Below are 20,151 nucleotides of genomic sequence, written 5' to 3' on the forward strand. Positions count from 1 at the left end.
CTCGTTCAGACGGCCCGACTGGAAGTCTGAGGTCTAAAACCATTCTTTCTCATTTTCTGTCAGTCACTTTCGCTATCCCTGGGCCAATGGGAAAGACCAAATTGCCATTCTCTAGGACTTTGTTGACCTCCTCCATGGATGAGGCTGTACGACCTGCTTTGATGACTGCCTTTGCTAGCGGCGGTATCCCATCTGAGAAGGATTCATCGAACCGAGGCTACGGATACATCGTGTCTCGGTGTAGCAAGCTGCAAGCCCGCTGCCCTGTAGGGCTGATGACCCCTGCTGCTCTTTATTATTTCCCAAAAGCGTAGTCTCATGTTGTTGGCCCTTGTCTCAAGTCCTGCTTGTCATCTCGGTCAGAGTGTGGTCTTGTGGCTACTCATATCGTAGACCTTCATCTCAGATAGCGACGAGAGATGGCCACAGCCTATACATTGGTATATAAAGATGGCAGTTGCTCTTCCATTCATTTCTCGAGAGCACCAAGCAGCACAACTTCACTACAATATTACCACTTCAACACGACTCATCTTCTTTTTCTCCCGTCTCTTTCCAGATCGAGACAACAATCACAAACACTCGATAGTCAATATGCCTGGCCCCATCGTTCCAGTCTCGGTCATCACTGCGCTCTCGGATCCCTCCAAGATGTGCCAATGTCCTGCAACCTCACCGCCATCGACAGCTACGACCTGCGCAAGGTGCCAGCTTCCCAAGGCTGCTGCCTCCAGGTCGTAATCGGTCTCTCGGAGATCATGGCGTAATCACATCTGCTCAACAAGCTAGATACGTGAGTGTGCGATGACCTCGAGTTTGGAACACCTAAAGTCGACACCTTTCCTAACTTTCGATTAGCTTCGACTTACATGCGAAAGCACCACCTTCCGGGGAAGAGACTTTAGCAGCCAAGCGAATTTCTTTAACCATTGTTAGACCAACCCGCTATCATATACACGACATTCCTTCCTTTCAAGCATTGACTATGCGTACACGTCCTTTCACTAGATAGAACAATACACGAAAGTTCCGATAACGTACCTGCATAGCGAGCGACGCATCATAGCGAGCGACGCACGTCCTCCCAATTCTACCCTCTTCATCTTTAGGTCACCTTTTCTCCACGTACGAACATGCAATCCTCCTCAATTGAAAGTCGAATTACCCTTGCCCTCCAAGCTATTGAAAAAGACCCGAAAAAGTCTATACGAAGAGCTGCCTCTATCTATGAGGTCCCTGAATCAACCCTCCGCCACCGACGCGCTGGACGCGTCGCACGAGGTGAAACACGACCAAATTCGATGAAGATGACTATAACAGAAGAGGAGGTGATTCTTGAACGAGTTATTGACCTAATCGATCGAGGGTTCCCTCCGCGACAAGAAGACGTACGAGAAATGGCCGACCAACTCCTAAACGCACGCGATGGGACGCGTACTGGACCGCGATGGGCAGAGAACTTCGTACGACGCGTCCCTGAATTGAAAATGCGGTTTCAACGTCGAATCGACTATCAGAGGGCCTTAGCTGAGGATCCTACGATTATACAAGGCTGGTTTGCACTTGTGCGAAACACAATTGCAAAGTATGGGATACAGGATAACGATATCTATAATTTTGACGAGACTGGTTTCCTGATGGGAATGCTATCGCACGCAAAGGTTGTTACGACTTCTGACCGTAAGGGAAGGCCTCGTACGAAACAGCCTGGCAATCGAGAATGGGTTTCTGTCATTCAGGGTGTATGTGCGGATGGCTGGGCGCTGCCTCCGTACGTCATCGTAAAGGGCAAATATCACCTCCTCTCGTGGTATATTAATGGCCAATTTCCAGCCACATGGCGTATCCATCCAAGCGAAAATGGATGGACGACAAATGATATTGGCCTAGATTGGCTAAAGCACTTTAATCAGTGTACAAGGACTCGTACGAAGGGCTCTTATCGCCTCTTGATCCTTGATGGCCATAATAGTCATAAATCGACTGACTTTGACGAATACTGCAAGGAACAAAACATTATTGCTCTTTGTATGCCTCCCCATTCATCACACGAGCTTCAGCCTCTTGATGTTGGGTGCTTTAGCCCGTTAAAGTACTCGTACGGCAAGGAAATCGAGAAGATGATGCGGATACAGATTTCCCATATTACAAAGGATGACTTCTTTCCTGCCTTTAAAGCAGCATTCTTTACTTCCATGGGCGAAAATAACGTACGAGCTGGTTTTAGGCAGGCAGGCCTTGTACCTTTTAACCCTGAAGTGGTTATTTCTCGCTTGGATTTCAAGCCAAAGACGCCAACACCATCAAACTCACGGCCAAGCAGCCAAGGCTCCTGGGACCCAAGGACACCAATTACAGCACTAGAGGGCGTACGAAGTGCTACCTCCCTTAAAAGGAAGATCCAAGCACATCAAGGTAGCTCACCAACACCAATGTACGAAGTAATTGACTTCCAGGCCAGAGGTATTAGCAAGTTAGCCCATAGGCTTGCTATTATTGAGGCTGAGAACCGTAAGCTTCGTACGGGGATAGAGGTACTAAGTAAGCGCCGGAGGGCAAAAAAGACCCGGCTACGTCTTGGAAGGTCACTTAATAGTGCTGAAGCAGAGGCACTACAAGTAGAGAAGGGTGGTGTTAATGCTGGAGGAGAGAATAACCCTCAGAAGGAGGGTCGTACGGAAGGTGCTGAACCACGCGCGCGACGATGTGGTAATTGCGGGAAGCCTGGACATAACGCACGAACCTGTGAAGTGGTTTGGGATAGTAATGAGGAAGAGGGTGATATATAGTTTTAATTGATTTCGTACGTTGTGGCTAAGTTAACTTATACATAAGGTAGAAAGGTTTGAGAGAGTGCGTCGCTCGCTATGATGCGTCGCTCGCTATGCAGGTACGTTACATGGAAAACATTCGACTTCCCGCCTAAATGAAATTCCACCCGTGCCATGTGGGAACTTTCACGCTGTGAACAGTCAGAATCAAAGAGACCCACGCATGGAAACTCCCAAGTTGTGGCCGACCACAGAGTGGTACCCTTGCCCCTCAAGTGTCTCCATCGTGAACCAAGTGGGTTGGTGGGACGCAAGCACCCGCCCTCCCCATCCCCAACCCACAACGCAAGCAATCTCGAAAAATGAACCTGCAATCCCTCGCCCCGTCAGCAAGCACACAAACGATGCATCGTCAAGGGCCTTGTTGGCTAAGTGGTATAGCGTCTCACTAGTACTAGTGACATGAGAAGATCGGCGGTTCGATTCCGCCACGAGGCAATCTTTTGCTAGCAGATACTCTTTTGTTGTGGTGATACGATGGTGGCACAGGGTAAAACGTCAGTCGAAAATGCTTTGGAACGAACGAACCAAGCATGTCGTAATGAGTTGAGTGAACATAGGCCGTGTCTAGATGTGCTAATGTATCTTACCTAGGCCCATGTTAGGAAGTTACGAGCGGGGTATTCACGAGTGAATATTCGCAAGTCATGTTGAAGTGGTATTGAGATTCAATTAGGTGATCAGGTATTGGAATATCCAGAGTCTAAACAGGGAGGTATAGAAGTGAACAAAGATAGATGATATCGAGGCGCATTAGAAGAACAAATCAATGTGATATCATAAAGTCTCGCCATGTTACATGAGAAAACTTCAGTTACCCACCCCATCCATCCTCCGTATCTCGTACATGACATTACAAAAGAAAGTAGAAAGTTGCGCCATTCCTCGGCGTTGGGTCAGTTACACGAGAGAGAGAGAGAGAGAGATAAAAGAAAGCGTGAGAGCAAGACATGTCAGTGGATTCACGACTTGTTCTTGCCATCCCAGAGGATGATACCAACAGACTCCTCCCAGCCGCGACCGGCAGCAATCTCCATGACGGTGCGGCCAGCATCGTCCTTGGCGTCGAGGTCGACACCGCCAGCCTCGACGAGAAGCTTGAGGACCTTGGCGTCGCCGTTCTCGACGGCCTGGAAGATGGCGTTCCATCCGCGGTAGATCTTGTTGACGTCAGCGCCCTTGCGGAGCAGCATTTCAATGATGTCCGTGTCATCGCCGCGGCACCGGCGCACCGCCTTGACGATGGGCAAGTGCTCGCCGGGGGCGTTGATGTCGGCGCCACCCTGCTCGATGAGGAACTTGGTGATCTCCTTGTTGTCCTCGCGAATGGCAGAGGTCAAGGGCGAGAAGACGCCACCGTTCTTGTCCTCGACGGACACGCCGGCCTTGAGCAGGAGCTTGACGCTCTCGAGCTGGTTGGCGACGACGGCGCGCTCCATGAGACCCTTGAAAGAGCGGATATCGGGGACGGCAGGGAGAAGCTTCTCGAGGACCTCGGGGTGCATGACGGACATGACGATTGGCCAGTCGCTGCCGCGAACGTTGGGGTCCGCGCCGTGGGCGATCAGGTCGTCGAGCATCTCCATGCGGCCATCCTTGATGGCGGTCGTCAGAGGGGTATTGCCGTCATCGCCCTTGTCGTTGGGGCTGACGCCCTGGTCGAGAAGCCAGTTGAGCGCCTCCATGTTGTTGACCCGGACGGCCATCTCGATGATGCCCTTGGGGTTGTGGAGGTCGTTGCCGGCGGCAACCAGGCGAGGGAGGAAGTGTGTACGGAAGTGCGTGACACACTTGAAGGCGGGGTACTCGGCGGAGTTGAGGTTGGGGTCGGCACCGCTGGTGAGGAGGAGCTCAAAGATGTCTGCGCGGTTGTCGCGGATGGAGGTACACAAGGGTGTGTAGATGCCATCCTTCTTGATGTTGGGCGAGACGCCGGCAGAGAGCAGGACGCGGACGGACTCAATGTTGTTGATACTGACAGCGAGCTCCATGTTACCGGGTGCCCGCTTGTTATCAGCACCGCGCGCCAGAAGAACCTTCAAGCAAGGAGCCTGGTAGGTCGCGGGCCAAAGCATGTGCTTAGGACCGGGCAGGTTGGGGTTGGCACCGTGGTCCAAGAGAGCAGTGAGGAGGTCCACTCTTGCAGCCATGATAGTCTCGAACAGAGCAGTCTTACCTTCTCTGTTCTTGACGTTGGGGTCGGAGCCGTAGTCGAGCATGAGGTCGACCAGCTTCTTTGGTGTGGTCTTGTTCATGGAAGCGATCAGGACGGTGTTGCCGTTGGCCATGATGTGGTTGGGGTCACCGCCATATGTGAGGAGGATGTGGACAAAGTTGATCTTGACATCGATGACGGCGATGGCAAGCGGGGACTCTTGTGAAGGTCCAGCGGATATGTTGGGGTCCGCACCATACTTGAGAAGCATCTTGGTGAGATCGAGCGAGTTCATCTCTACTGCTGCGAAAAGGGGAGTGATGCCATCCTTGTCGGCAGAGTTGGGATCGGCACCGAAGAGAAGCAACAAGCGGACTGCCTCGTAATCCTGGCACAGGACAGAGTCCACGAGAACGTGCTGATCGGCGCCAGTGTCGGGTGAGACACCACGATCCAGGAGCTGCTCGACGAGCTTGTGGTTCTTGCCCTGGACGGCAGCAATAAGAGAGGTCTTGAGCGACGGGTTGCCGTCAGCGTTGTGACGAGGTGTCCAGCGAGGCATCGTCATGGGGTCGGCCTTCAAGCGAACAACCTTGGTTGGGATGCTGTCGGCGATGTTCTGAAGCTCGCCAATCAGTGTCTCTGTACCTGATGATGAAGGCGAAATGGTGTTGTCCGAGTCACGCAGGTTTCTCCTGTCCGAGATACGGCTGGGAGCGTCATATGTATCGCGATCCGACATGCCACGGTCTGACATTCCACGGTCCGAGATTGTCATATCGTCCCGCGCTGATCTCTTGTCCATGTTGATTCTTGTGCTGACAGGGTGAAGGTCGTAGTGGCCGTGCTCTGAGATGGTGATATCGTCGCGACCGACTCTGCGGTCGGGAACCCTAGTAGAGTGTCCATTCTCTGAGGAGCTGTGGTGACTCCTGTTGGAGATGGATGTGCGACGACGAGGGTCTGGTGATAGCCTCATCTCCACGAAGTCTGCGGACATCTTTTCTACCAAGGAAGGAGGAGGAATGTGGGGTGCTTGGGATGGAAGAGCAGGAAGGGGAGGGGATCTCTCGTCAGAGCGATCCGGTGGTGTCGTCGACTGGACCTCGAACGACTTGGACTTTGATATCCGCACCGTCGAGTTGTGGTTGCTGATGCGGTCCAACGCGGCAGCGAGGCCGGCATAGCCGTTGCCAACAGCATCGTCCGTCTTTGAGTTTCCAAGAGACCACTGGAAGACGAGAGCACTCATCCTCAGCGCATCTCTTGCCTTGCGTATCGACTCCCTCATCCTCAAGATCTCCTTGTCGGCAAACATCATGCGCCAGCCGCGCTGGATCCTGCCCATGGCACCCTTCTTCTCGTACTCGAGGAACTCGAACATCATGTGGTCGAGGACCTGGAAGTCGGAGTTGGTCGAACGGAATTTCATGTCGAGCTCCTTGATCATATCGGCGGGGAACTCCTGGTGAGTGCGAGCTGCCTCGGAGAGGCCAGCCTCGATGGACCATAGTATCCGGCAGATGTCGAGGAAGTCATTGGCGAGCTCTCTGAAGCCGTGCGGTTGGTGCTTGACGTTGGTGAGGAACTCGAGCATGCGCACCGAGATGTTGTTTCCGAGGAGCGTGGCCCTCGTGCAGAGGTCCAGGACGGACTCCTTGGCCTTTGGCTTGCCATACATGGCGGCGGTCATAGTGCCTCGTCTTGGTGCCTGGTAGGGCTGTAAAGACATGAGGGGTTGTTATCAGACGGTGATGTTGGACTGAGTGGCTCTGGGGTGTTATCGAGGGTAGCCTTGTATGTTGACCCGCACACGACACTATATGGTCAGATCAATACTACTAATAAAGGCGGAATGAAGATGAAGAAACAGATCTTTCTCTCTTCCCGCTCAGGGAGCAACGTGGGAGCTCAGCTGTTTATCTGTAAGTTTCGCCGCGGTGGGCAAAGCTGAATCTCACCCAGGTGATTGCTGGTCCCAGCCAAGGTCCCTCCTCCTCCGAAGAGCTCTCGGACAGGTTGAGGCCTAGTCTGTGTCCATCGATAGAGACAAGAATCAAGCGGCAAGCCACCAACCACGCCAAATGGGGCTCATTGGGAAAAGCAGGCATTGTCCCGGCTCGGAGCCATGAATCGTAATTGTACCCAAGAGAGACAAACACGGCGTCTACATTGGAGGATGAGGAAGCCGTAGTGCCAGGTACAAGGGAGGTTCCAAGCACCAAGTCAACGCTAGAGCAGTTAACCCCAGAGACGACCTGCGCTAGGCCCTCCGCTTTGACACAAAGGGCCGGAAATCAGACAGAAAAGCCAGTGCGGCCAGGCCATTCAAGACAAGAGACTGACATATGCCACCACTAGCTGGCACCGGGTCCCAGCGTTAGATCCCCTGGCCCGAAGTCTTCAGGAGAAAAGGAAGGATTTTTTTTTTCTGCTCTGATGTCTTGGGACCAGACGAAAAGACGGGAGGATGACTAGATGAGAAAAGAAGGAAAAAGCAAGCATGGCAGTGTGTGTTGTTGCCGGGAGAAAAGATAGTGAGGCTTACACACTCCCACGCTTCCCACTCTACTCCCATGTTCCCTCTGAAATACAGTGTCCGCTTCCAACCCATGTTCATCTTAGCGCTGGTGGCGTGGGGAGCTGAGAACGGTCTCGCCACGTGAGGAGGAGTCCTGGTTGACATTCCGATGCCTCGCACACAGTGTTTCTGTGTCTCTGTGTTTCCCACTCTCCGGGCCTTCTCTTGGCCCTCCCCCCTCCTCCCCCCTACCCCTCCCCCCCCAACCTGGCAAACAGATCTAGCAGAGTTTTTTCTTCTTCTTCTTCTTCTTCTTCTTCTTCTCGAATCTGTCGCCTCGAGCGGGAAGCCTTGGGATGGTTGCTTTGTGAGTTGTGACCGATCCATTTTACATAGCTTTCTGGGGAAGCAAGCGACAGCCCGGGCTCCACGAGCGGTCCGGCCGTTGCCGGTCAAGCCTCCATCTTGCCATTGTCCTTTGTGCTGATGGGATTGGGGAACTTAGAAGGGGGCGCAGATAGCCGTTGGATTCGGCAGTGTAGGGGGCCATGCCTGAGCAGTGAGGGGGACGTCATGTCAATCCATTGCAAATCTTCAAGGAAATCGGCAGTAAATCTTGCATTCGGCAAGTGCGCAGTTCAGATACGGATATCTGCCATCTGTGCTTGTCGCTCCCAATGTGACGTCTTGCCGGGGGGGCGTGGCACTGGTGGGTGTTGCTTGACTCAAGACGCTGTCAAAAGCTGCAAAGCGGTGCGGAGCCGCGTGCGCGTCGACGTCTCGAAGACGTCGAAAGGAGGTCTGTTCGTCCTCGGTACATGACAAGTTCTACGCGTCTGCTATCAGAATCATATCAGTTTGCGACGGCCTAGACCAGCTTCAGTCCAGTGTCGTTTGGATTGATCAGCGAATTGCGGGACCGCATGTTCGTGATGGCTTGAGCAAGGGGAGCCAGAGGAGCCAGACTGCCAGAGAGGGCCATCAAATCACCGTGTCACCTATGTGTAGCGTACTCACGAACCAGTGCGATGATACACTGTTGCCCATCAAACCCTGCGTGCTTTGGTTTTAGCTGGATTAGCTGAAGCTGCGTACGAAGCACCTGGGTTCGTTGCCAGGGTTTGTGGTCAGGGGTAATAATTAGTATGTATAATAGCAAGCAGGCAGGCAAGCAACAAGCAACGCAAAGAGGGACGACGGGCCAACAATCGCAAAAGCCCAGGAAGGAAAAAACTAGCAGCGAACCATCGCGCGTCTGCGACCCTGGGCCGCGGGGAATAAGCTGATGTGCCCCGTTCCAATGGGCACGGGACGGGCTTGCGAACTGCGAGGGGAAAGTTAACCGTGCGTCTTGATCGCCGCGATGAGAATCTGTGGTCCACACTGGCTGGGCGGGAGTCCCTGTCCCCCCCAAGACACTACGTCGGAGGAGGTGGTGTTGGACCTTGGTCCTTGGTATCCGTGGTGGTTGTCGTCGTGATGGTGTGTGGTAGTGGTTTACTATGTGTTTACTATCAGGAAGGGCGAACGCCGCGAGCGGGAGGGGGATGGGAGGGGATGCCGGCTGCCTAACTTCCAAGACATGAGCCCCAAGACATCGTTGTTCCTTGCACAGACGCTCGTGTCGTCAAGACTTCTCAATCTGCTGTGCCACTGTTCGCCAGAGAATGGGTAACCGGTAAGACTATTCTCCACCACACACCTTGGCCAGGCCAGGTCCGCGTCGTGTCCTCATTTCGGACTTGTTGGCTAGGGCAGATGCTAAAGCGAAGGTTCATCTAGAAAAAAACACCCGTACGGACGCCGTACGGATACTTACGTCTTGGAGACTAATAATGAGCTGAGGGTTCGGGTTCGTAATGGGGGAGCTGATGGGTGGTGGTGGTGGTGGATGCATGGATGGACCGGAGCTCTCCAAGTCGTGTGCCGGGACTCCTCAAGCAGCCAAACAGCTAGGTACGTCTAAATCGCATTTGCAATTGCATTTCCACAAGATTGGAGAGCTGCAGTGGGGGGACTCGGCCCAGCTTTCGAGGAACGAGGTCAAAAGGAGGAGGGTGAATGGCACCCGAGTTTAGGTGCGACCATGATGCAAAGTCACCCCCAAGATGACAAGAAGAGCTAAGGTCAAAGGCAAAGCAAGGCGGGCGCAAAAGCCACAGAAAAGCCTCGTTTGCGTCCTAGGAGGATTTCCCGAACGCCTCCTTGGGTCTCTATCGGCGACTCGGTTTTCTGGTCAGGGTACCACACCAACGGATTTTCGACGCCAACGCCAAAAGAAGCCAAAATCACGTCGAGATCTCCTCGAGGCTCGCCCCCCGTGGTCCCCGCCCGTCCGGTCTACTCTGAGTCTCTGTGCCCATCGCTCCGACTGGCCAACTAGGCCAACTGTCACTTTGCCAGATCAAATAGCGGCGGTATTAGACTTCGGCCGGGCCGGGTCTACGCGTCCACAAACCAACAGCTACCTCGGTTTGCTCATGGTTGCTTCCATCCATGCGGCGCAAGCAAGACGTATCCGTACTCACAGACTCTACGAGTCCAGAGGGAAGAGGGAAAAGGGTGTGGTGTCGCTCGCAAGCGTCCGGGCTTATCCCAACGCAGCTTTACATGTGTGTCTGTTTGCCGCTGCTCCCTACTTACTCCCTACTGTCTGTACAGTGTAATGGAAGGTAGAATATCTCGTAGATTAACTTGCCAATTTGCGAGGCTTTTCCTCTGGCGTTTGTCCTAATCACCACTGCCGACATGTTCCCACCCCAAACCATGCCGGCACGGTTACCCGCAAGCACACCAACGCATGCAACATGTTCGCGCTCGGGGGGTTTTCTGGCAGACTATACAGACGGCTGAACATTGCAATCTCGCTGCCGTTACTAAGCCTGGGTTGGGCTGCCATCTTCTATCGAATAGCCACGTGGAATGGCCCCTGCTCCTTTTTCTTGCCTCTGCCATCTGAAAGATTTCCTTGGCCTTGTGCCACAGGTCGCCTCTCATGGCGTAGCACTACGAAACTCGGCTTTGTGCCTCTCCATGGCTTATCCCCGTACTCCAGTAGGCTATCGCTCGGGAGATGCGCATTGAATAAATCTCGATCCTCCTGGAGGACGGTCAAACTGCTAATTCACTGCGGAATATCACCTCCCGGCAACGCTCCACGCTCTCCTCACCACCTCTCTCCACGAGAGAAAGGATAATGAGATCTTTGTTGTTCGAGCTCTTCCATGTTCTACACCCGTTCTTGTGCCGAGCCTAAGAACAGCGTTTCTCTCGCATAAGGCAGTGATGGATTCCCAAAGATCCACTGATCAGCTCGTGTGATATAAGGACTGAGACGGGCGCCTTCGGGAGACGCCTCGCGGTCTCAGTCCCACGGCAGCAACCTTTTTGCATTGACTTTTCCCCAAGGGTCTATCATCTGGAATGACTTGGACTGTACAGGGTCACAGAGTACAGGTGTTGCGGCTTGCTTTCGCCGCCTCATCCCATCCTCGCCCATCCTTCGGTCCCCTGCCCAGCCCAGCCACGGCATTTTAGCCAGCGTTGCCTTCCCCAACGTCGCAGAGCCAGCAGATCGCACTCAATCCGAGGCAGTAGTGTGGTAGACTCATGGAATGTTAACAACGTCAAGTATGCAGTAGGTACCTAGAATATGTACGGAAACGTCGAATAGACCCTTCGTGGTCACACCTCAAAATCCCACGGCGCGCATTTTTCGCCCGCCATGTGTAACGATACAATAGAAGAAGAAAACAGAGCATGAAGGTATCTATACCCCAAGAATTACATCCGCCGCCTTCTCGCTAATCATGTACACCGCCGACGCGATGTAATACCCAGGAATCTTGGGGAACACGCTCGCGTCCACCACCCGCAGACCCTCGGTCCCTCTCACGTTGAACTTTGAATCCAAGACGGCGGTGGCATCGCCGTCTTTGCCAATGGGGCACGTACAGCTGGCATGGTGGCCCCAGGCTTCATTCCTGACGAACTCGGGCAAGTCCGCATCGGTGACATTCTTCCCGGGCCAGACCTCGGTGAAGCCTCCCGTGAGAGGCACGACGCTCTCGAACATCTTGCGCGAGAGCTTCATGCCCTCCACCACGGCCTGGATGTCCTTAGCGCCCGTTTCCTCGTCCTGGAACGAGTTGAAGTCAATCTGCGGCATATCCCGCGGGTCGGCTGAACGCAGCTTGACGGTTCCGGCCCGGTTGCGGCTGTGGGCTTTGAGGGTGATCCACGTCCAGTGTCTCTGGTCCGCGGTGCCATCGACGGAGTATCCGGGATAGTAGCCAGGGAAGGCGACTGGTGCTCCTGCAATAAAGAGGTCCGGGTCTCCCTCTGCCACTGTCGATTTCTTGACGATACCCAAGCTGATGCCGTTGGAACCATAAATCCCCCGCTGCCCATTCTTGGCGCCCTCCTGCCACTTCGTCAAGCAGGGATCGTCTGTACCGGGACGAATAAAGGTGCAGCCTTCGATGATCTGAAAATCTGTCGGCGTCTCGCCAATAACGGACGTTTCGTAGCCCGCAGTGACGATGATCAGTAAAACGGCTCTCTACATGGATTATCAATTCGTCGGCAGCAAATGAGAACACTCACGGTCTTGCAGGTTGGTGCCGACACCAGGAAGATCGACGATGGAAGGTATTCCGAAAGAGGATAGCTCCTCCTTGGGGCCAACGCCACTGAGCTTGAGCAGCTGCGGGGTATTGAAAGCGCCGGCTGACACGATGACTTCGGCCGTGGCGTTTACGGATCCGGCGACGCCCTCGGGGGCGTCGCCGGATCGGGGGTCGGCGCGGTAGAGGCTCTGTCCCGTGACAAAGTCTACCCCCACGGCCCGAGGCTTCGCGCCGCTCTGGTCGAAGCGCACCTTGGTCACGAGGGTGGTGAGCTTGATGTCGAGGTGGTACTTTCTAGAACCATCCGCGTTCTTCGCGTTGGCCGTGTCCATGACGAACTCGCGCGGTCCATTACGGACGCCGTTGTCCACGGAGATGGGGACCTGGTAAAGACCCTCGGCGGAGTCACGGCTAGGAAGGTCGACGTTGAGATCACGGAGGAGAACCTCGCCGAGACCCTGGATCGTCGAGAAGATCAAGCCAAGGAGACTCTTGCCCATGGTGGAGGCGGCTGACAGAATGACTGTAAGCAGCTTGATATCCTTGATGACTAGTCCCAGGTCCGTCACAGAGGTGGTGAGCCAGCCATCGAATCCGTGCCCTACGATGCCATTGGGCAAATACTCAGCGTTCTCTAGACGCTGGAAGTACTTGCGCATGTTGGACGCGCCCCAGGTGGTGTCTCCTGTCAACGTCGCGATACCATCCCAGTCTGACTCGTGCGGGTAGACCGTGATCAACGCGTTGTGACTGCCGCAACCACCCAGCGTGCCAGCTCTAGGATACAGGATACCGAGCGGCTCAGCGCCAGCCGGCGGGTTGAGTCCGACGTAGAGCTCCCCGTTCGCAAGTCGGTATGTCATCTTGGAGTCCTTCTTCTGGGCCTCGAGATCGGCAAAGTGCTGGACGTAGTAGTCCCATTTCATTGGGCCGTACTCTGTCGACTGAAGGTTCAACGCAGGTACCTTGTACGGGATGGAGTCTCCCTGGTCGTCGCCGGCGTCGATGAGCAGGACCTTCTTCCCGGCGATGGCGAGCCGTGCGGCAAGTGGGCCACCACCCGGCCCGGAACCGACAACGACGTACTCATAAGACGCGAGGATGTCGGTAGATTGCCGTGGGACGAAGTGCTGGCTCGGGCTATCAATGCTGTATCCGCGTCAGCCAACCATGCTCGCCCGTTGCGTACTTCGCTTCTTAAGGTTCAGGGTAGGTCAAACTCACACAGCAGAGGCCGTGGCCACGATGTAGCCGAGCACCACGTTTGTGAAATGGAGACAGCAACGCATCTTGGATGGGACTGGAGGCTTTCGAACTGGTTCTTGAATAGGTCGCAGCACCAAGCAACTCAAACAGGGACGCCCGTCGTCAGAAAGTCAGTGTCTGCCGGGAGGCGCCCATTCCCCTTAAGAACTTATTCAAAGAAACCTCACATGTCCTCCTCGACGCGATGCGCCTGATCGCGACATGGGAAAAGTCGCAACGCCCCTTGCTTTTGATTAGACATGTCGCTGCCCGTCATGTCCCCTCCCCATCTCGGATGTGACCTGCTTCTTTCCTATGTGACGGTGATCAATGTAGGTGATGCTATGTATGGCAACCTTCCCACCTACGGTCCCAGAATCGCCCTCCTGATGGTTTCTCAGCCTACCATCGTCGGCCGAAAGAACGATTAGGGAAGGACGTGGAGGCTGCCCCCTGGAAAGCGCACGGGAGAGAATCTGAGAATGATGCTGGTCATGTGGGAACACGACCGGGAGGCCGATTAAGGTGAGGAAGACGCCAGGGGGCCAGCGTTGCAGTCACGGCGGGCGCGAACTTGGCATGACTGTTGCGGGGGCTGCTTCAAATGAGATTGCGCTGTAGGATGTCTTGAATCGGGAAAGCTATCCGATGCACTTCGGAGCGCCGAGCACGAGGGCAGACGGACGGTCGTGGTTATGCGGGGGATAGCTCAGCCTTGGAGGGAGACATCGGTCCAGGTTCTGAATGGGAAACATGGGCAGATATCTTCATGGCTAGACTAGTCGTCCGGGGATGACCTTATACGCGTCCCGCGGGGTTGTGTCAAAGCTCTCAATTAGCCTTATTTCTATGCTTCATACATCTCCCATGTGTCTATCCGCAAGGTACGATCGATGATATGTTGGATGAACCGCTCAAGTCTCGCAAACCTGCGCTTCGCATTGTTCAGAACTTCAATAAGCGAGGGGTCATAGGAGCCTGCAGAGACATGAATCAGACCACCCCTGAGCAAATCTTTTGTTCATTCTGCTCAGCTGCCCACCCAGCTGAGTTTCGCTGGGCATGCAATATGCGAGCCCGTCCTTTCATTCTGCCCTGTTTCCCGACTCCCCGCAGAAACCTGGCTCTCTAAAGTCTGATCTTGGTTAGCACCATCTCTACTGCCAAAGAAGACCGGCGTCCGCCCCAGGCCTATTGCGGTGCAGCGTGTGAGCATCTCACGACTGTAAACGGCCCCAATGCAGTGAAGGATCCCACCGGCTGGAGAGCCATCAAGATCCCAAGAAACGGGCTGACGATGCGGCTCGCGTTGGGTGATTCGGCCAGCCTAATAATGACCATCGAAGATCTTCAGTCATCACATTTGTTGACGTGATAGCGCTTGGAAGAAGAAACTTTCAGCAATGCGCATTGTAGATTCGGCACAGTGGACACACGCAAGCAGCCTACCACCCACTGCCACCGTTGCTCTTCTTCATCTCATAAGCGAGAGACATCAAGCGCTATCGTTCACCTATTATCCATCGCTTTGAAAGAAGCCGGATAGCCGCACATGGTGATGTGAGCAGTAAGCCCCGTGGCGCTCTCACCAAAGCAAATGGGCTGGATGCATAATCCACAAGTCCGGTCGCCCAGATGTTAGCGACAAGAGCTGAAAGCATTCCCCGTCTCCCCAGCGTCGAGGCCATCCCCAAGTGTGCCGCTTTCGTCCATCAGAAGCCATTGTTTCGTAGTGGCGGCTGAGTGGCAATCAAGCCTTGTGGATGTGAGTCTTGAACGAAACTCCGGTCCCCGACATGTATGCCCAGTTCTTATAGAGGATGCCTCCCTCATTCCGCGTGGGCACAGTCTTGGTAATGGGGGGTTTCCTTCGCCGTTGTGTCAACTGTACGCCTATGCAACGATCGGCATCAACCGCACATCACATCCCGTCGCATCGTTTTTGAGAATGAAGCAAAGTATGCGGGTCGCAATCGTCCTGCTGTTTGCCGTGGCGGCACAGGCGACCGTGTCTAGCTTGAACTCGACTGAAATCACAAAGCTACTCGCGACGACACCAAAGTGTGCGGTAGGTTACTCTCATAGTCTCAGTCGTTGTGTTTCGCAGTCATCTCATGACTTTGAGTCAGTAGTTACATTCACTGACTTAGCTTCTCTCTTAGATGCCATGCTTCGTCGATGCGTTCCATTCTGGCAATTGCACGCTCGACGGCTTGACGGACTGTGTCTGCACCAACATCCCCCTGCAGGCACACACATCGGCCTGTATACAACAAGCTTGCGAGTTCGATGACCAAGTCGGTGCGTAGACTTTTGAGACCGCATGTGCAATGCCTCTAGTTTCACTAACATCACTTTGAAGCCACCGCCCGCATCTCGCAGCGATTGTGCGAGGACTATCCTTTCCCCAAGCGCACAAAATCCTCCAAAGTTTTCTCCATCGGCCTACCTGTTATCACGATCCTCATTGTGGCTCTCCGATGCCTGGCCCGATTACAATTTACCAACCAGCTATGGTGGGACGACTGGACGGCACTGATCGCTTTGGTGAGGCCTCTAATGATGGTTCACGTAGGAAACTAAATGACTGACTTTGGCAGGCATTTTTGATAGTCGTGTCCGGCCTCGGCTACGCAAGTATGCACTTCACCTCGTGGCTTCAGAATACTTCGTGTTCGGTGCTGACCTGAGATATTAGATGCTGCCATGGGATTTGGGCTTCACTATTGGGATATCGACCCAGAAAATGGCAAGACTATTCTGCAGGTACGGCAACGCAGGGCACCTTGTGCCACGATGTTTGTACAGCTGACTGACGTTCTTTCGCAGATTTTCTATGTCTTGCAAATGCTCTACGTATTTATACAGTATGTACATCGACAATGATCCAAGGTATTGAACGATCATCGCTAACCATCAGTCAGAGTTTTCGCCAAAGCCTCCATCGCCTGCTTCTACTCCCGCGTATTCACCAACCGGAAGTTCCGCCTAGCAGTCAAGTTCTACATGGTCTTTCTGTTCTCCCACGGCTTCATGTTCTTACTGTTGACGGTGTTCCAATGCCTACCGATCCAGTCGATCTGGAACCGATCTATTCAGGGTCATTGCCTTAACATGTCGGCGATCAGCTACGCAGGCGCCGCTTGTAGCATAATTGAGGACATCATCTTGATCGTCATCCCCATCCCAGAACTCATGAAGCTTCAACTAGGGAAGAAGAAGAGATTGGCCTTGGTTTGCATGTTTGCTATTGGATCCTTGTAAGTGCACATGGTAGACAGGTCAGCCATTCAAGCGGGTAAACAAATGCTAACCAGTGGCTACAGTGCCTGTGTCGCAAGTATGATCCGGGTGAAATACTTAATTTCGCTCGCTAATTCATTTGACTCTACTTGTGAGTTTATCCGGCCACGGTCCTGTGAAAAGCCTTGGAGCCATGATGCTGACAGCCGCTCCAGGGGACTATTTCGACGTCGTGATCTGGTCATCAGTCGAGCTCAACCTAGCGATCATCTGCGGCAGCCTCCCAGCACTACGACCTCTCTTCAAGAAGTTACTAATCTTCTTCACCACCATCAGATCGACCGTACAGAGCGGGACACACCGAAGAAAGTTGCAAGCACAGTCCACAACAGCGGTTCGGAAGTATCACCATTCCCATGCCTCATATGAATCGAGCACACAGTCATCGCCCGACAACTCTCCGCAGAAGCCACATGCAGTCAAGTTGAGGGACTTCGGAGGCAGTTCTACGACGTGCGATAAGGACGCACATTATACCTTTGAGATGACAACTGATGAGGAGAGCAAGGATGACTTGGAGAGTCAGGACTGGGCACGGGCGTATGGGAAATAGGAGACTGGTGCTGCTTGTCTGTTGTTGTATTTTAACGCCGTAGCGGCAAGGGCGCAGCCGCCCTTGCGGCAGACCTCCCGAAGGGTATATGGCGTGGAGGGCCGTAGGCCTATAGCTATCACTAGATACAGTCCAGCTCGTCCTCCAAATCGTGCCCAAAGGCAACTATGTGTTTAACCTGTCTCTGGGTGCCGCTGGCTTGCCCGAGACAGTGCTATGGTCGTCCCTAGAACGCAATTCCGCCAGTATCTCCTATCCTTCGACCCAGAGCCCGCAGGCTTCTGGTTTACACAACGTTCCAGTAACCGTCCGGAGTATATCGTAATAGGTAATACCGCCACAAGGGAAACCACAAGGGGCAAAACCTCGTAAGACTAGGTTGTAGGGCTGCGCTGTCTGCTGTCGGGGTTTTGTCTTTAGCAAACAACATGAACTTCAAGTGTCCTCATAGTATAGACTCTACTCCGTATCAAGTTGAAAGATAATCAATTAAGCGCTGTAGGACGCGTGCACAGGTATCGAAGCAAGGCATACTATACTGCCTTAGTACCTGCGGCGTACTAATATCAAATTCATGAGCTTTTCGAGGCTGCGGCTGATTCACGCCTTTCGAATACATGAGCAACACAGCTAGCAGGAGTATCGAGTTTGACTTGCAACACCTCTTCACATCACTCCTATAGCGAGTCTCTGTAGCCGAGCAGCCCGGGTCAGGCTAGAGGATACAACTACAGAGGATTTCCCTCTATCCTGTGGGCTACCACAAGGCTCCCCACTATCCCCTATTCTTTTTTTACTAGGTTTAGCGGATATCCTAGCCGACGATCAAGAGCTACGGTTTGGCTATGCGGATGATATAGGCTTAGTAGCTACTAGCCCGTCGCTAGAAGAAAATGCTATAGCCCTAGGCCAAAAGATCACTCATATCCTTAACTGGGGCACTGATAACAAGGTTGCTTTTGACCCAGCTAAGTGCGAGGCAGTCCACTTCAGCAGGAAATATAACCAGACAAAAGACCTACCAGATATACAGGCGACGGGCCTAACTATTAAGGCCTCAACTAAGCCTGTACGATGGCTAGGAGTCTGGTTCGACAAGAGACTCACCTTCCGTCACCATGTCGAAACTAAGGTGGCAGCGGCAAAGAAGGTAGCCCAGTTCCTACGGCACCTAACAAATACCAAAGGGGGACTCCCAGCAGCCGCAGTACGACAAGCGGTTATTGCCTGTGTCCTTCCAACAGCCTTGTATGGAGTTGAGACCTGGTATGCGGGCCTAACCAAACCAGCCCTAAACAGCGGCACCAATACTAGCAGTAGCACTGCTTTACAGATACCTACAGTTGGTACAGGACAGAAGGGCCTGGCCCGTAGACTTAGCAAAGTTATTACAGCAGCAGCAAGGGCTATCCTGCCTGTCTGGAGAACCACACCGACCAGTAGCCTCATCCGAGACGCTGGCTTTCCCACAGCAGAGGTAGCCCTCGAAGCAGCGCGACTACGCTTCGCTATACGCCTGCAGAAGGTTGACCAACAGCATCCCTTGGTCCCAAGGCTGCTGCAGTCAGGGCGGCAACAGACCAGGCTTCAAAGAACAGCTGGCCTTTTACCTAAGTGTCCAAGGCCAGCGCTCCTACAGCCGCAATACCTCCCAGGGTCCTATGACCCTATAGTTACACAGACGAAGGAAGTAGCAGCTAGGATCTTCCAGGCCTGGCTCAAGACTGTGCCAGGTCAGCATACAGTCGTATACTCAGACGGCTCCAAAGCTCCTGACGGAGCTACCGGGTACGGCTTTGTTATCTACCGCAACAATAAACGTATAGCCCAGGGCTGCGGCCGTCTCGGCTTAGCAGAAGTGTTTGATGGTGAGGCGGAGGGGGCGAGGGCTGGGCTCCGACGGGCCCTTCAGACCTCCCAAGGCCAGCCTATACACATCTGCATCGACAATACCAGCGTTATTCAGGGGATTCGCGGTAAGGTCCCAGACTCCTCACAAGCGGCCTTCCTTGAGATCCAGGAGGTAGCTAGGATACACGATATACAAACCCATTGGTCTCCTGGGCACCAAGGTATTAAAGGAAACGAAGAAGCAGACAGCCTAGCTAAGGAGAGAACAACTCTACCAGTCCTTAGGGGCCAACTAGCTACTCTATCAGGTATCAAGTGGCTTGCTAAAGAGCGGCCAAGACGCCAATATAGACGATGGTGGAAACAAGAGGCAACTCCCCGCTATACCCAACTAGGGCTCAAGGCTACCCTTGCTTGCCCTCCTGAACTTGGCCTCCCTAGGGCTGCCCTTCATCACCTCCTCGCGGCACGGTTAGGCCACGGGGACTTTAAACAATATCACCAGCGCTTTAACCACACAGAAGCACTACTCACCTGCTCCTGTGGATGGGTTAAGGAGGCAGACCATCTAGTCTACTGCCGAAAGACCCTACTGAGGAGGCAACAGTGGCCCACCCTCTACCCCTACAGCCGCCAGGAGCCCGTAGGACCTATAGGGTCCCTCGATCGCTACTTCAAGGGGCTAATCACTGACTCTGAAGGCTTCCAGGCCTTCCTCTGCGTGACAGACTTCTTCCAGAAGATCTGCCCGCGGTACTAGGAGATAGGTCATAACCTATCCTCCAAACGACAAACTACCTCTATTAAGAAACCAGATGGTTATAACGGAACTAGGGCACCAGTGGGAACTAGGGATGGATAGAACACATAGTAGCTCACGAGCAAGATTTGGAGGACGTCAGGATACGGCGTGTACTATATAGTATATAGCTAGAGCCTGCGACCCTTCACGCCACATACCCTCCGGGAGGTCTGCCGCAAGGGCGGCTGCGCCCTTGCCGCCATGGCGTTAAATAGAACAACAACAAAAATAGCGAGTCTGTATCTCTAAGTCTTCCAATTGA

The 20,151-nt window shown here is 53.6% G+C and overlaps 4 protein-coding genes and 1 non-coding gene across 5 annotated transcripts; 3 read left to right on the forward strand and 2 right to left on the reverse strand.

Annotated features, from left to right (window-relative positions):
* Nucleotides 1-3,189: 3,189 nt before the first annotated feature.
* On the forward strand, nt 3,190-3,269 carry BDP81DRAFT_t235. The gene has a single exon. It is a non-coding gene; the product is annotated as a tRNA-Thr (tRNA).
* A 435-nt stretch (nt 3,270-3,704) lies between these two features.
* BDP81DRAFT_433398 (ankyrin repeat-containing domain protein) lies at nt 3,705-7,011 on the reverse strand. Its single transcript, XM_060590854.1, has one exon. The coding sequence runs from the start codon at nt 6,716-6,718 to the stop codon at nt 3,794-3,796; it is 2,925 nt and encodes a 974-aa protein (XP_060442538.1). The 5' UTR covers nt 6,719-7,011; the 3' UTR covers nt 3,705-3,793.
* Nucleotides 7,012-9,244: 2,233 nt separating this feature from the next.
* Nucleotides 9,245-10,209, forward strand: BDP81DRAFT_63395 (uncharacterized protein). The gene is made up of 2 exons (XM_060596085.1): nt 9,245-9,585; nt 9,651-10,209. The coding sequence occupies exons 1-2, from the start codon at nt 9,569-9,571 to the stop codon at nt 10,171-10,173; spliced, it is 540 nt and encodes a 179-aa protein (XP_060442539.1). The 5' UTR covers nt 9,245-9,568; the 3' UTR covers nt 10,174-10,209.
* An 898-nt stretch (nt 10,210-11,107) lies between these two features.
* BDP81DRAFT_379220 (GMC oxidoreductase) lies at nt 11,108-13,424 on the reverse strand (the record flags this gene model as incomplete). Its single annotated transcript, XM_060586812.1, has 3 exons — nt 11,108-12,066; nt 12,109-13,275; nt 13,360-13,424. 3 exons carry the CDS (start codon nt 13,422-13,424, stop codon nt 11,277-11,279), a joined length of 2,022 nt encoding a protein of 673 aa, XP_060442540.1. The 3' UTR covers nt 11,108-11,276.
* A 1,847-nt stretch (nt 13,425-15,271) lies between these two features.
* BDP81DRAFT_379221 (uncharacterized protein) lies at nt 15,272-17,315 on the forward strand. Its single transcript, XM_060586813.1, has 9 exons — nt 15,272-15,448; nt 15,543-15,681; nt 15,743-15,927; nt 15,981-16,017; nt 16,079-16,146; nt 16,210-16,247; nt 16,305-16,640; nt 16,707-16,774; nt 16,839-17,315. The coding sequence occupies exons 1-9, from the start codon at nt 15,329-15,331 to the stop codon at nt 17,234-17,236; spliced, it is 1,389 nt and encodes a 462-aa protein (XP_060442541.1). The 5' UTR covers nt 15,272-15,328; the 3' UTR covers nt 17,237-17,315.
* The last annotated feature ends 2,836 nt before the right edge of the window (nt 17,316-20,151 follow it).

The sequence above is a fragment of the Colletotrichum phormii genome (assembly GCF_030913505.1).
Source record: "Colletotrichum phormii strain CBS 102054 chromosome Unknown BDP81scaffold_16, whole genome shotgun sequence".
In the NCBI taxonomy this organism is placed as follows: Eukaryota; Fungi; Ascomycota; class Sordariomycetes; order Glomerellales; family Glomerellaceae; genus Colletotrichum; species Colletotrichum phormii.

Excerpts from the sequence above, each read along its gene's own strand:
- BDP81DRAFT_379221 (XM_060586813.1), top strand. The coding sequence starts at position 15,329 with ATGAAGCAAAGTATGCGGGTCGCAATCGTCCTGCTGTTTGCCGTGGCG. Across the intron at positions 15,449-15,542 it reads CGACGACACCAAAGTGTGCG|ATGCCATGCTTCGTCGATGC; the intron begins GTAGGTTACTCT and ends CTTCTCTCTTAG. Across the intron at positions 16,248-16,304 it reads ATGCTCTACGTATTTATACA|AGTTTTCGCCAAAGCCTCCA; the intron begins GTATGTACATCG and ends ACCATCAGTCAG.
- BDP81DRAFT_433398 (XM_060590854.1), bottom strand. The coding sequence starts at position 6,718 with ATGTCTTTACAGCCCTACCAGGCACCAAGACGAGGCACTATGACCGCC.